Source organism: Rhinolophus ferrumequinum, chromosome 10, assembly GCF_004115265.2.
Source record: "Rhinolophus ferrumequinum isolate MPI-CBG mRhiFer1 chromosome 10, mRhiFer1_v1.p, whole genome shotgun sequence".
Taxonomy (NCBI): domain Eukaryota; kingdom Metazoa; phylum Chordata; class Mammalia; order Chiroptera; family Rhinolophidae; genus Rhinolophus; species Rhinolophus ferrumequinum.
Genome location: NC_046293.1, coordinates 23,242,549 through 23,257,666, shown reverse-complemented (window position 1 = coordinate 23,257,666; position 15,118 = coordinate 23,242,549). Strand labels below are relative to the sequence as shown.

The window sequence follows — 15,118 nt, the reverse complement described above, 5'->3', positions numbered from 1 at the left end:
GGACTGTTTGCCCACCACTCTGCATCTGCCTTCCATTCCTCTGGGCATTGACAGGCTCACAGTGTCCTCTTGGGGCACTGGGAAGCCCGCACATTGTGGAGAGTTAGCATTCTGCAGCATCTGATTCCACTTGCAGGATGTCCACTGTCCAAAATAGTTTTACTGTGACAGCTTGGAAAGGGCAGCGTTTTCCTCTGGTCTTTCCTCATGGTTTATCTGTGACCTTTTCCCCTCCGTTTTGGGCTGGGCCTGTGTGCCCGAAGCCTAGTCAGCTCCCTCGGCTCCCTTAGTTTTGGGAGCGGTCTTGTCCTTTCTGCCAACATCTTCAGGGTTCATGGATTTTTATACTCATTTTGGGTAGAAATTTGGTCTCTGGCTCCTAGATTCTGTTTAGCCTTTTACTTTCAGCATTTTAAATTCCAAATTGAAACATTCTCTATTATCTTTAACCTTACTTGGTGTTGTACATGCCAGGAGCTATGGCTCAGCTATGATTTTTCTCCAAGAAGCATGATAGGATCCTCATAGAGGTCAAGGGCATGTGTTTCGTGGTCCAAGGAACAGGGACATGCTCTGTACTTTCAGTGCCAAGGTCGAGATTTGGCTTGGCTGCCTATGAGCTTGCTCTTAATACAATCCTTTTATATATACTTAATAGTTTGCAAAATACTTTTATGTATATAATCTTGTTTGACTCTGAGGTATCATGGAATTATTATTAATTTTTGAAAACTTATTAGCTAATTAAAAACTAAAAATAAATAACTGTTAAATAAACAACATGTTTATTTAAGATAAATACAATTTTAATGAAAAATAATGATATTTTTCAAAATAAAAAAATTGAGAGAAGTGTGGCATTGTTTTACATTTTTGCAAATCTTTCCCCCCTAGCCTTATTGAGGTATAATTGGTGTGTAATAAACTACACATATTTAAAGTATCTAATCTGTTGAGTTTTGACATCTGTACACACCTGGGAAGCCATCATCATAATCAAGATAATGAACGTATCTTCCACCCCCAAAACATTTCACGTGTCCCTTTGTAAAGTCCATCCTTCTCTCCTACAGGTAGTATTATTATGAATCATTACAATCATTTTTACATGGCCCTGAGTTTCAAGAGCTTTGATGACTTGTCAAAAATAGTACAGCTGGTAAGTGGCAGAGCTGGGGCCCAAGACCAAGTCCTCAGGACCCAGTACCCAGGGCTTTCCCACCATCTATCTTACCTACATGGTGATGAGTATTCCCCATTTCCTCTGTTGGACTTTTAAAGTAGAATGAAGCCCGGAGGACACATAATCCAACTCTGTTGCTAAGTCCCCATATGGTGCTTTTTCCAGGGTACTGTGCTGCCCTTGGGGGCCACTGAAGCTCAGGGGTGAGGTGGGGAGCAGGTTCTCTCAGCCCTGGGTGTGTGGGAAGGTCTGGCTCCTCAGTGCTCCTCTCACTACATCATCTTCACCTGGGCTATGAGCAGAGGTTTTCTGGGTGGCTCCTATCTGGAGTGCAATGATATGCGATGCATAGAGTAGAGACAGTGGTAGCAGGTCCAGAGAAAATCTCTTTTGGGCACCTGCCTATTTGGGTAGCTGCCCTAAGGGATCCTCCCAGCCGGGAATGCCTTTCCCTTCCAGGAACTTTGGTGATGGCTCTTTGCTTTGGAAAAAAATATGCCAAGAGTGACTGAGTTTTCATTTACATAGGACCCTGGCAGGGTTCTCCCCAACTTTGGTTGGGGACTCGGTGAAGCCTTTTCTATGAGAGGGGTCATGCTGCTGGTGTTTTGGGGTCCCTGGGATAGGGTTCAGTGAGCATTTGTTCCTGCCCTCCACCATTGCTGATCACTGACCCATTCTCACCTTAGCCTGGGGAGGAGAGGGTTGGAGAGGATATTCCCTGGCTCTCATCCAGGGCCTCCCAGGAAAGCAAGTTTTCATCTTTCCTCCTCCAGTCAGGACGTTCCTCCCTGTGCTTAATTCCAAGTCACTGTGTGTCTGGGAGGTCCAGGCAGAGCCCGTTCCCTGTCACAGGTTGGAAGTTCCTGATCGCTGAAGGGAAGTTAAGACTTTGCTTTCACTGATGGCACAGGCAGACCATGGTGTTCCGCAAATGGAGAAGTTGTGAGGACCATCTCATTTCTTGCTCTCATTTCAAAAGTCTCCAAGGTATACCCCACTCTCCTCCTTAGTGTTGTGCATGGTCCCTGGCCACAACCTGAGCACCACGTGGTAGAACTCCTCCAGCTGAGAGCACGGTCTGAGAGCATGGGAGTCCCTGGGGGTTTCTCTCCTGCTCCCTGTGGGACAGCACGACATTGGTCCTTGCTGATCCAAGATGACCTGGCTTGCTGATGTCTGAGAGGAGTCTGTCCCTGCTCTGCCCCTCTCCATCGTATAAAGCTCACCCTTCCACCCTTCCTCGGGCAGCCCTATTCCTGGGCCACAATGTGCTGCAGCTGATGTTCTCGGCTCACAGCAGGGCCTGGACCGCAGTACACTCAGGCGTGTGGGGTCAGCGTGGGGTGGCTTGGCAGGACTGTGTGGGAAGCAGGCTGTGGAGTATCAGTTTCCAGTGTTTGGCTGGGGCTACCTCCCATTCATTCTTGTTTCTCTAGAGGGAGGTCGTGGTCTTGTGAAGCCATATGCAATCTTTGGATAACAACAGCAAGACATAAACAATACGGGTAATCTCACCAGGAGGAGCGTGTGTCCTCTGGTCCCTTCGGAGGGCCTGAAGTGGTGGCTGGGGGCGTGATTCGCCCCTCCCACTGCCATTCCTCCATCCCTCGTCTACCTAATCTCTTATGAAGGGAGGGGCTTCAGGTTGCCCTTGGATGGGTTGGGAGCCCTCAGGGCCGCGTGATGCTGTCCCTCACAGGCATTATGGGATGAACCCTAGTGTCAGGAGACGTGGATTCCATTCCTGGTTCTGCTACTCATTAGCTGTGTGGCCATGCCCAAGCGACTCAGCTTCTTGAGCTGCAGGTCTTCATTTGTTACTTGAGAAAGATATGTTGGGTATCTTTGGAGGTTTCTTCATCTCCAGAGGCCTTTGGCCATATCAGTTCACTCTTCTGAAGTCCACTGTGCCCAGCAGCTGGCTCTGCTTTGAGCTTTCAGCATGATGTTGAATAACATCACGGAAGTCTGATGCTTGGAAAGTAAAGATAGCAAAGACTTTTATATTTGAAATATCTTATTTTCCAGAGCATCCCTGATTCTTCTCCTTAATGCTGCACTACTCTTACAAACCTGTAAGGCAGAGAGGTTTCAGGTATACCCAGCTTTAGTTCTGGTAGTGTTTTGTGAACACCGGAATGAAGTTGTGCCCATGCATGACGCCTGTAGGAAAGGGAGCAGATCTGCAAATGCTTTGAGGACCCGGGAATATTCCTATAGAGAGGCCCATCTGCAAGGTCTTCATACAGTTCACGATCAAGTAGAAACTTGAATAACTTTAGTTGTCAGCATAAGTAAAGATTCAGAAATGACAGTTACGGATAATAGAATTATTGTCTTAAAATGGAACTAGATTTAAATTCGGTTGGCCAAAGCTCACCAACTACTTTCTGGGCTATGGGAGCCAATTTTTAGAACTCAGTCACAGGATCCAAACAGAATATACTAGGTATATGTGTGTCTTGAAGTTGCAATACATACTTACTGAGCATTTACTAAATTCCAGGTACTGTGGTGGCCGCTGAGGGCAAAGCAGTCAAGCCACGTTCTTTGTCTTCTCGGAGCTTAAGGTCTAGCCAGGAAGACAAGCATTCAACTCCTACTTACAATGGTTGCGATGGTGGTTGATGCGCTAAAGGAGAAGGAGAGGAGCCACGCAGGCCGGAAGGGGTACCAACGGGTTCAGGACAGGCCTCTCGGAGGAATTAAGGTTTCAGTGGAGACCCAGTTAGGAGTTGGCTGGATCCTGGGCGTGGGGAGGACTTTGGGGTGGAGGAAATAGAGTGGGAGGAGCTTCTGAAGTGGGAGGCTGGCTGGAGGAGGAGGCGCCAAGGTAGGACGCGGGGTGGAGCAGTGGGAAACCAATGAGAAGGGCTGTGGGCTGGAGTCCGGGGAGGAGGGGGAGAAGTGCGGGAGCCTTAGAGAACGTGCGTGTGATCAGGCCTGCTGCGGGGGCAACTTTAGAGAGGAAGGGAGGGAGCCAGAGACTGGCTGATTAGGCAGGGCACATATTCAAGATGCAGATCTGACGTGGCCTCTGCGAACCTTCTTGGTTTACTTAGTGGTGCCCAGGCCTAGGAAACCAACTGACAATACGACTTAGAGGAGACCGAGAATGACAAGGGTCTGATTATGGTTGAGGAGTATTCATTTTCTTTGACCAGAATGCTCACGCTCTCTTCTTGGGTAACTTCTTCCTGATACCCAGGAACTGGAGAAACAGAATTTGTAGCATTTTATGAAAATGGAATCACACTGAAAGAAGTTGCATAGTTTTTGTGGGGCATTTCAATGGAGCTGGAGAAATTTTCCTGCCCTGTCATTTATCTCACATTTCTTGCCACTGGAATCGTTGCAGCCTCCCCAGTGGATGTGCTTGGGTTTTCCTACAGAAATCTTTGCGTGCTTGTTATCATTTCTCTGATGACTAGAACCAAATTATATGTTACAGCTCCTTTTACATGAAATTAAATTTTGGTTGTCTGATGATATTTGTAAGCCCCTCCAATCACATCAGTTACTTATTTATAAAATCTCTTTTAGGGACGGGTTATAGCCTCTGATGGCTAATCTCTTATATTTTATGTTAAATTTTGTGTTTCAGAAAACAATGTGTTTTGATTTTGTCCTCAAATTCTGGAGATGCACTATATTTCAAACCTGTGAATTCCTTTAGGGTATGCGAGACATTTTGAAAATACTGTCAATAATTTTAAAACTTCAAGGCAGTAAACAAACCAGGATTACTTATTCACAATTTTAATCTAATGAGAACTGTTTTTCCCCAAGTCTTTTCTGTCAATCACAGGAATTCAGTGAGGACCTACTGTATGTACAGCCCTCTTCTAGGTGCTTGAGGAACATAAAAGAGGTATCGGATACTGTCCCTGCAAGAAGCAGTCATTCTCTTTGGTAGATCTAATCACCATGATAATGGCTGACACCTAGTGAATGGCCCATCTTCCAGGCCGTATAGTAAGGACTTAACATATTTTATCTCTAATTCTCACAATAGTCCAGCAATGTTTCTTATATTCCTTACTCAGATCAAGAAACTGAGGCTCATTTGGTTAAGTGACTTGCTCAATGTCTCACAGCTGTAAAACCAAGGATTAAAATCTTACTCTCTTTGAATCGGAAGCCCAAACTTGCCATTCCTCTGCTATACCGGAAAGGAGCCACATATAGGACAGAACGGAAGTCAGTTGGGCTTAGAGAACAAGGAACTTTTTTTTTATTATTATTAGCTTAACCTATAATAACCTTCAATTTTAGATTCCTGGGTTAGTAAAACGGGCTTCTGCATTTGGTGATGGTTCTGTGCGGGGGGTTTTGTTTTTTCCTTGGGAGACATAACCAGTCACACCAGCTAATATTTCACATCAGCTCTCATATTTTCCTTTTTATGAGAGAGGAACAACATTACATGGCCTAAAAGGAACATGATGGCTAGATGTTAGCACCACAAAATTGCATTCCAGCTTTTATTTTCATTTGAAACAAGTTCCATTTGAGGAAAATGGAGAAAAAGTGTGCTTTGCTGGAGACAATTAACGCCCCCACATTGAAAACGATTTTGCATTGGTTACTATAAGGTGAGGCTGCCACTGATAGTGCATCTAAAACTCCCAGTGGCTCAACAAGGTAGAATTTTATCTTTCACATAAAAATCCAGGAGATAGCCCAGGGCTGCTATGATAGTTTATAGAGTTAGGACTCTTAATACTTGACTGTTTCTGGCCTTGACTTTGACCTCCAGGTCTAAGATGCTTATTTATATCCATGTTCCAGGAAGTAGCTCAGGGGTAGGGAAGAAGATGAAGGGGCAAAAGACATCTACTTGCTGTCTCTGAAGAAGGTGGCCAGAAACTGCTTCACAACCCTTCCGCCTACGCCATATTGGCCAGAAGTTAGTTTCATGGTTACACCTAACTGCAAGGGAGATATCGTCTTCATTCTGGATGGCCATATGCTTAGTTGAAAAATGAAGAAAAAGAGAATGGCTATTAGGGGACAGCTAGTGGTCTGCCACCAAGGTCATGAGATTTGACCTTGGTCTGTCCAACCCTTTCTCAAACTTTGAAATGTCCACTTAGTGGACAATTATTACACACTTGAGCCACCAATTCTAGACAAAATTTAAAAAGAGGGTTCATCACAAATAAAAAGTAAAACCAAACAAAATATTTTAAAATCAGTAATAGTCACGATTTCATCTTCGTAAGACGGATGGTACTGTTTGCCATTTTCACCAAAAACATCGTTTCTGGGGGCGTGATGGAGAGCTGGGCTGCAGGTCAGCTTTGCAGATGGTTTCTTTTCTTACACTTTACTTTCACTAAATTAGAAAAGGTTAAATTATGGTTAGAAGTAGGAGCAAGTGATTGATGACTCTGTCTAGTAGTCCTGGATATTACAACCATAGATGGATATAGAAATTGGGATTTCTCGCTGAAGTCCACTTCCAGTGTTTTGTCATAACTATGTCCACTTGGCAAGTGGAAGGTGGAGTGTTTTATCTTAGGACAGTCTCATAGATTCCTTATCCATCCTTTGATTTAATGTTAGTCTAAAAAGCATGTCTTTATATCCTGTTGCAGCCCTTGGATGTGGTTTTTAACTATGCTAGGTAACATATGAGTATCATATCTGTCTCTGATGAGAGGAAATAATAATCAGGTAGAGCACAGACTGCCTGGATTCCAATACTTTTTCTTTTTTTTTTTTTAAATCACACTGTCTGTGTTACTTTGAATGAATTACTTAAAATTTTCCTGCCTTGGTTTCTTCAACTGTAAAATAGAGATGGTGATAGTACCTGCCCCCAGCATACCTGTGAAGATTCTGTGAGGTACAGCACATAACACCCCAGCTCTGTCCTAGCACACGTCAGTAAACAAGCATCATGTTTACTGTTCTTAGTTTCAGGTATTTGTATACCCTAGACTATCTAAGACTTTCATACCACAGTTCAATTTCTTGTGAAATCCTGGTTGTTGTTTTTTTTTTCACCCTTATAAATCATCAGCTTTCATTCCCGAAGTGGAGGTAGATTCTAGATATTTGAATTACCGAGTATATTGTAGAGCTGCCCTTCAGGATCATAGAAATCGTCTTCACTAGGATTATGAGCATTTTAAAATATCTTTTTATTTTATTCATCATTTCAAAAACGTATGTGAGTGCAGTCATACTCAGTGTACTTCAGTGGGGAGAACAGTCTCTCCTTGTCACCTCTTTCTCTGCCTGGCACCCTGGAAAAGCAGAAGGTCAGAGGCTGTGTGTAAATGGCTTCCGCTATTACCTTAACACTAAACCAAGAACAGAGGGCGTTGGTGGGTGTTGACCACCAACTGGTCTTTGTGGCTAAAACTGGGGAATGATTTTCAAAAGCGACAACTGTTTCTATGTGAGCAGTACCATCTTTGCTGCACACAGAGTTGGTGACTTCTCAGCACTGGTTTCCATGTATCCTGCTTCACCAAATGCATAGTAATTCAATAAAAACCTCCTTTCTTCTGTAGCGTGTGTCTTCAGGGGGTAAATGGGATAAGAAGCTGCAAGCATGTCTCTGTACAGTACACTCGCTATGTCTCTGGTCCCACTCTGCCCCTCAGAGGCCGTATCCTAACGTAAATGGCATGTTGGCCAGGACTCTAGCATCTTCCCATGAAGGCGCATGGGTTTTAGGTGATTTCCAACAGTTATTTGATGAAGGAATTTCGCTATCATTTTGTTCCACTTTCTCTGTGGACACAGTGCTTGTGATTAATTTTACAGGTAGTTTTAGAAGCTTCTCATAAATGATGAGGCTTTTACCTATTTTTCCTCCTTGTTCTGGTCTCTTTCATTCTTTAGTGATAACATTAATTGAATTAATGTCAGAGAGCATTTTTTTTCCCTGTATGTTCTTGTTCTGAAAAAATTTGAGGTTTTATTTGAAGATGAAGAGAAACTGGTGGCTTCGTGTCATAATCTGACCAATTTTTATAACAGACACTGTGACCAGGGCCAAAGGATTGTTAAGTCAATAAGACCGAATTTTGAAATACTCACTACTGCATTTCCTTTTCTTACTTTTTATTTTTGGGTGAAATCAATATACCACAGAATCACTTGTCCTGGGACATAGATTTATACTTTATATTCACAGTGGAGCCCTGTTCATGATTTATGTTTATGATATTATTTTGAGTTATACTATTTAAATTGTTATTTATACCATTTCTTTTAGGTTTAGATGAACCAATTTTGTGATTTCAGGTTATGACAAAGTATAGTAGTAGAACAAAAATGTAAACTTAACAATAAACAATGAAAAATATGTGCAAGAAGACAAATTGCACACTGTTTACTGAATGCTGGCAGAAATAAACTGAGTAACTGCTGTTAAGAGTGAATAGGATATCTGTGAAAATCATAATGGCTCACTTTTCAAACCTGTGAACACTATGGTTTTAACTCGTCGTTTCCTCCAAAGCCGCCAAACTCCAGGGACCACACTTTGGGAACACTGCCCTATGCGTTTTGATGAGAGCATTTCTGGAACAGAATTGGTGGATGTGGTGTGGGTCGGAGGGGATGGGCTCCTGGTGAAGCTTAAAGAGGACACAAAGCAGAAACTGAAGAAACAACAGGTTGGGAAAGCTGGGGAGCCAGACATTTAAGTTCTGTCCTTATAAGTGTTTCCATTTCTTTTTCCTTTGTATCTTACAGAGTAAAAACCAGGGATCTGTCTTTGTCCGGATACACGCTCCGTGGCAGGTGCTGGCCAGAGAGGCAGAATTCTTGAAGATCAAAGTTCCTACCAAGAAAGTATGAACATATTTCTCCTGGGTTTGGGGTCCTCCCGAGGGCTGGATGGAGGTGAATAGTTTGGGGACAGGGTCAGGTGCGTCATGGGCTTTGTGGAGTGGAGATCACAGTTGACTCACCAAAGGTCCTAAACACGGGGCAATATGTGGGTGGGACAGGAAGGAGAGCTGCGGTGGGGAGAGGGGCTGGGTTTGGGAGATGCTTTCCCCTCAGCTCCACCTGGATGTGTTCCAGGAGAAGCCAAACAGTTCTCTGATCCAGCTTCTTTATTTCTCCCTTATACCTCCTTTCTCTCTCCTCTTAGGGTCTCAACACTGCCAAGCATTTCTTTAGAGTCAATGTAGTAATGAGAACGGGTAGCAAGCCATGCTGATCATGTCAGTAGCATGCAATAGCAGACACCCCCAAAGAGAAAGGCAACATAGCCACAGAGTTAGCATTCTTTTTCTAACAGACATTTTAGTGGAAACAGGTGGGTATTGGCTTTGATCATTGAAGGTGTCTCTAGGAAGTGTCCTGGAGCAGATGATCTACTTTAAGTGATCTATAGGTGATCGCTCTCTGTCTCTGTCTGTCTCTGTCACACACACACATACACACACACACACACACACACACACACTCACACCCATAATATCATTTTACAGTGGTGGCCTAGCTTTGCAGAGATCATCTTCATCATTCTAACAATTTCCCACACTCCCCATCATTAACAGAACTCCACGTCTGTTGCCACCTGCAGCCCAAGTGTCACCAGCCTTCATCACCATGTCCACTGCCAGTCGTACCCCGACAGTCAGCAGCACCACTCTGATTGCCATCGCTGGCTATGCTTACACCATCTTCAGTATCAACAGACCCACTGGCCCCCCCAAAAGTCACTCATCAAATAGCACCATGTGTGATGTCCTCATGAATCCCCTACTCGAGGATAAAGGCTGAGCGGTCTGTCCTTATAGGTTTATTATAAGGACAGAACATCCTTAGGGTAACACCTCCATGGCAGGTGCACATATTACTATTAAACAATGAACAAACATAGACATGAAATTTCGCTCCACACATTCTGCCAAAAAAAGGTCATTGTTTCGGGGTCACATGCCTGAGTGTCTTGGTTTCGCACTGTGATCTTTTCCCCTTCAGTCGCACTGCTGTGTTCTTGGTCCCCTCGTTTTAGATCTCTCACCCCTGCTATCACTGTCCTCAAACACAGTGCCTCATCTTTGTTCTGGACCTTCGCTCCTCCTGCACTGATGTCTCCCCAGTCTGATGGCAACATGGTCCAAGTCAGAGCCTTGGACAGAGGCTTCTGCTTCCCACCGATGGTGTCCTAACTTGGCCAACCCTTCCTTTGTCTTCCTTCTAACTTGAATATATATATTTCTTCACCATTCTCTAGTTTATCTGACTATCCGATATTCTTTTAATCTCATTTTATTTGTATCTCGTTTCTTATGTTTTTATATCTGCTGGCTGATCCATGGAAAGAAGGTGAGCAAAACTCTTCATGCCCATGCTACTGCTTCTGTCCCTTAGAACGATCCTTTTAGCAGGAAACCTAGAGACCCAGAAGAAGTGTGCATTCTGCTACGCTCCCCTCTTTGTCTTGCTTTCTTCTTTGCTCTCTTTCCCGTCTTTCTTTCACTCTCATGCTCTTCCTTCCCTTCTTCCCTCTTCTTTCCACTTCTCTCTCCTAATGCCTTTTCCTAGCCTCCCTCTGTTCTTTGAACACCCGACCGCACCTCTGTTTCTCTACCACCTTCTTCTTCTCATTCTCAGACTCAGTCCCCAAGTAGTGCCTGCCTCTTGTCCCTCTGGTCTCTGCTTGTCCTTTCACAAGTCATACCTCTGAGAGCATATCTGCCTGCAGAGTTTATGTGCCCCCATACATTTAGCCTATCGGGACTGAACCATTATTGTTTAGATGGTACCTGCCCTTGAATTTCTAGATGAGATGATTAAGGCGAGAATCTATTATAACACCGCCACCTCTGAGTTTCCCTCTTTCTTTTTCTCTTTACATTCATTATTTTTTTATAATTAAAATACATTTGCCATATAATGTATAAATTTAAGGTGTACAACATGCTAATTGATACCCTTAAATATTGTAAATTTGATTGCCATTGTAGCAATAATTGGCACCTCTATCATGTTACATAATTATCTTTTCTTTTTAGTGGTTGGAATAATTAAGTTCTGGTCTCTTAGCCAGTTTGATGATTATACATGTATATAATACTTATGTTTATATTCACTATACTGTGCATCACGTCTCTAGAGCTTATTGACTCCTTATTGCAAGTTCGTACCCTTAGACAACATCTGTCCTATTTCCCCGTCCTCCGTTCCCTGGTAACCACCATTTTACCCTCTGTTTTTACAAGTTGAGACTTCAGGTTCCACATCTAAGTCGTATCATACGGTACTTGCCTCGCTCTGACTTACCTCACATAGCAGCATGTGCTGAAGGCCCATCCACGTTGTTGCAAATGGTAGGCTGTCCTTCTTTCTCATGGCGGAAGAATACTCCGTCGTGAATATGCACCACGTTGTCTTTATCCACTCCTGCATCGATGGCCACTCGGTTTTTTCTACCCCTCCTTCCTTTTCATTTTGGAGGCATGGAGTGGTAGACACTGCAGTAGAGGAGTCCCCAGGAGACCAGATTTCTAGCTTTTGTTCTTTACTTACTTGCTGTGTGATTTGGGGGTGTCGCTTGATCTTTCAGAGCCTTAGTTTCCTCATCTGTAATATGGACATAATAACACCTGTCCTATTTTTCTTAGAAGGGTGTTGTAAAAATCCAGTTCTTAGCCAGTGCTGTGGAAATACAGGAGTTTATCACTGTGTCTGTGCTCTCAAATATTTTTTATGTCCGTTCTCAATTCCTAGTCCCCCAACCCACTTCCCTCCTGACCCAATAGGCAGCCAGCACTGATGGAGCTGCCCTCGTAGGAGTCTTTGGAGAAGCGCTGCAGGACACAGAAACAATTTGTGCCCTCAGAGAGCGACAGTCAAGGGCACGACAGAAACACACATGCCCAGACGTCAAAACACTAATTAAATGCTGTGTCAAATAGCAACTCATTAGCATAGGACAGATTCTGCTTGTAAATATGTTGGACCAAGGAGAGCAAAGCCAGATGGTGGCTCCTACAAGGCTTTAGATACAACGGAAAGAATTTTCCCACAGGTTTCTGGGCCCCAGACTCAACACAGGTGGGCTGTTCTGGTGTCCATCTGTGGGTTCAGCCACATGACCCTGATATTCCTTGTATTCATAGAATGCAGTGGCTTGTCGTTGACCTCACAGTGGGTGTCATAACCAGGAGAGGCGGAGATAACTTGGTATGTTGGGTAGGATGCATATGTTTTTAAAAATTAATCTGAGAACCTGATCCCAGGCGTTGGGGTGGGGTTAAGCCCAGTTTCTGAGATGAGAAAGGAGCCTGTGGGGGAGGATGAAACACAGTCTGTGTACATTAGTGCTGGGCCCAGTGGCATTTTCCTCCCTTTTTAATGGGTTTGGGAAGTGACTACAATGAGAATAAACTACATTTGCAGAGAGCCACATCCTGGCGGCAGGGGGAATGTGGAGGAAGACTGAGGCATGGCGTGGGATCAGCTAAGCCGGTGGAGGTTTGTGTCATAACTCAGCAGGGTCCGGAGAGACCAGGAAGATGGGGAGGAAATCACAAAATCGAGATCTCAAACCTGGACAAATCCATAGTAATGTGTCCAGGGACTTGGAGTCCCAAGCACAGATATTAACTGGGAGGGGGAACCTTGGAAGGAAGCATTTGTTTTCCAAAAACAACAACAGAGGAGCCAGCATTTTGTGAGGGACACTCATCCATGCACAGAAAGGGGGTGGGAAGGCCTGGCCTTTGGCCCTGAGCAGCCTGGGAAGGTTTGAAATGGGCGCTTTCTCACCTCTGCTCATTACCAAGGTGGCCCTCCCAGATTGTGGTCAACTTCTATGTTTATTTCTCATTCACTTTCATTGTATATGTATGGACACCCGCCTTCCTCACCCCGTACATTTACTTATTCTCTGCCTGTAGCAGGGACAAGACTGGGAATGGATGAAGGGGGACATAACTGTATCCATGCTTGTCAATGAAATCATGTTAATCTAGCCAGAGCTGACTAAATGCTTGGGATGGGTGAAAATCACTTTTGTCCCATCTGTCCAAGCTTTTGTAGCTATTATTAATAGAGTGACTAATATTGCCGGGGTCACGTATGCTGCTCCCAGGAGCCTATAAGGACTTTAGCTTATGAGTCCTAACCATGCAAGTGGATGCTGTGAACTTCCAGGAAGTCATACCTTTTCAGGAAAGTAGGCTCAGAGCTCCCATCATGTGCAAACCAGGCGTAATAAATGTCGCGGAGGGCTGTTGTAAGGAGCAGTGACGATGCCTAGCATAGAGGCACATGCAACACAAGATGACTGTTGTTGTTGCTGTCGTTGGTGTGCTGGTTCCTACGTGGAGTGTGTTGGGCAGCACAGTTGGTACCGGATCGGGGCTGCTCCTTCCTGCGAGTTCCCTTCACAGCCAACATCTGCAGTGTTAGGGAGAGCACAGGCCCAGTCCCTGAAATCTGCCAAGCCAGCCAGAAGCCCAGACACGGAATCAGTGGAGAGGCGGGAACAGATGGCCTTTGGACTATGTGCTGGGGGATTTCTGTTTCCTACAGCATGGGTCCTTGGGGCGTCCGTAAACGTAATGGCTCCATGTGCAAAGTCTGTGACGCCGTCACTGGGAAAGCCAGCAGGAAGACTGCTCAGGCCCCCAGCACGGGAGGGACAGCTTGAAGGCGCCCATTTCCCAGGATAGACAGCAGGTGTGACAAGTGGTGACCAAGAGTTGTGCTCCTAGCTCGGCCCCCATGAACCTGGGGTTCTTTGATTGGTATCTTAGCCTATGTTCCAAAACAAGACTTGAGATGGGTTACAACCAGAAGCATAAGTACAAATGGGTCATTTTTTAAAAGGGCACATAAAAAAGAATCATGTGATGGAGGGGTAAGGAGGGAAGTACAGAGAAACAATGACAATTGAAATAAAAAATAAGAGTGATTAAGGCAAGTGAGACAAATTTCATTCTGAGTTTCCTGGTAGCCAAGGCAGAAAGGACCGTGGCTCACATAATCCATAGAAATGAGCATTTGATTTTTCAGAGGGGCCACGCTTGTTCCTGTTGTTAAAGCCTCATTGGTATATAAAATACATGAATAATGTAAGGGACATTTTTTTCAGTAAGGAGTTCATATAGGGTGCTGGAATTTTCTTTGTATGACCATTTCTTAATTGATTCTGGGTTAAAACTGAGGATGTAATGTTCAACTGTAGTTCAGGGAGGATTGTATTACAAAGTAATGTAGGTAAATTTCTGATAAGGTAACTTGATCCAAAGATAAAGGTTAGCCATTCTGACAGGTATGAGGTGGTATCTCATTGTGGGTTTCATTTGCAGTTCTCTGATGATTAGTGAGGTTGAGCATCTTTTCATATGTCTATTGGCCATTTGTATGTCCTCTTTGGAGAAATGTCTATTCAGGCCCTCTGCCCATTTTTAAATTGGATTGTTGTTGTTTTTTTCATTTGTTTGTTTTGTTTTGGTGTCAAGTTTTATGACTTCTTTATATATTTTGGATATTAACCCCTTATCAGATATATCATTGGTGACTATCTTCTCCCATTCAGTAGGCTGTCTTTTCATTTTATTTCCTTTGCTGTGTAAAAAATTTTTGGTTTGATGTTGTCCCATTTGTTTATTTTTTCTTTTGTTTCCCTTGAATGTCGATTATAATTGGAAAAAAAATGATGAAGGTTAGAGTAGAAGTATCATTCATACTTTAATTCTCTCCGTGGAATCCATGTTTTGAAATATTTTAATTTACTAAATTGCAATTATTAAAAAATAATTCATCTTCCCTTTTTAATTAACTGAAAACATACGTAACTGCCACTAAGAATTTTCCGGTCAGTGTGAGAAAATTGGTGTTACCTTGATAAACTAATATAATTAGTTATATTAGTTAAAAAGCAAAGAAGCTTGACATTTTAGTTAGCCTGAGTGGCCCCTTAGGAGGGAAATATTAATTCCA

At 43.7% G+C, this 15,118-nt stretch overlaps 1 protein-coding gene across 2 annotated transcripts in view; it reads left to right on the top strand.

Annotated features, from left to right (window-relative positions):
- Positions 1–15,118, top strand: part of ANO2 (anoctamin 2) — a 309,555-nt gene that overhangs the window by 67,645 nt on the left and 226,792 nt on the right. For both annotated transcript variants that reach the window (XM_033117469.1, XM_033117468.1), the window contains exon 4: positions 8,903–9,001. In XM_033117469.1, the coding sequence (XP_032973360.1) occupies positions 8,903–9,001 (99 nt within the window). The remainder of the gene's footprint in view (positions 1–8,902; positions 9,002–15,118) is intronic.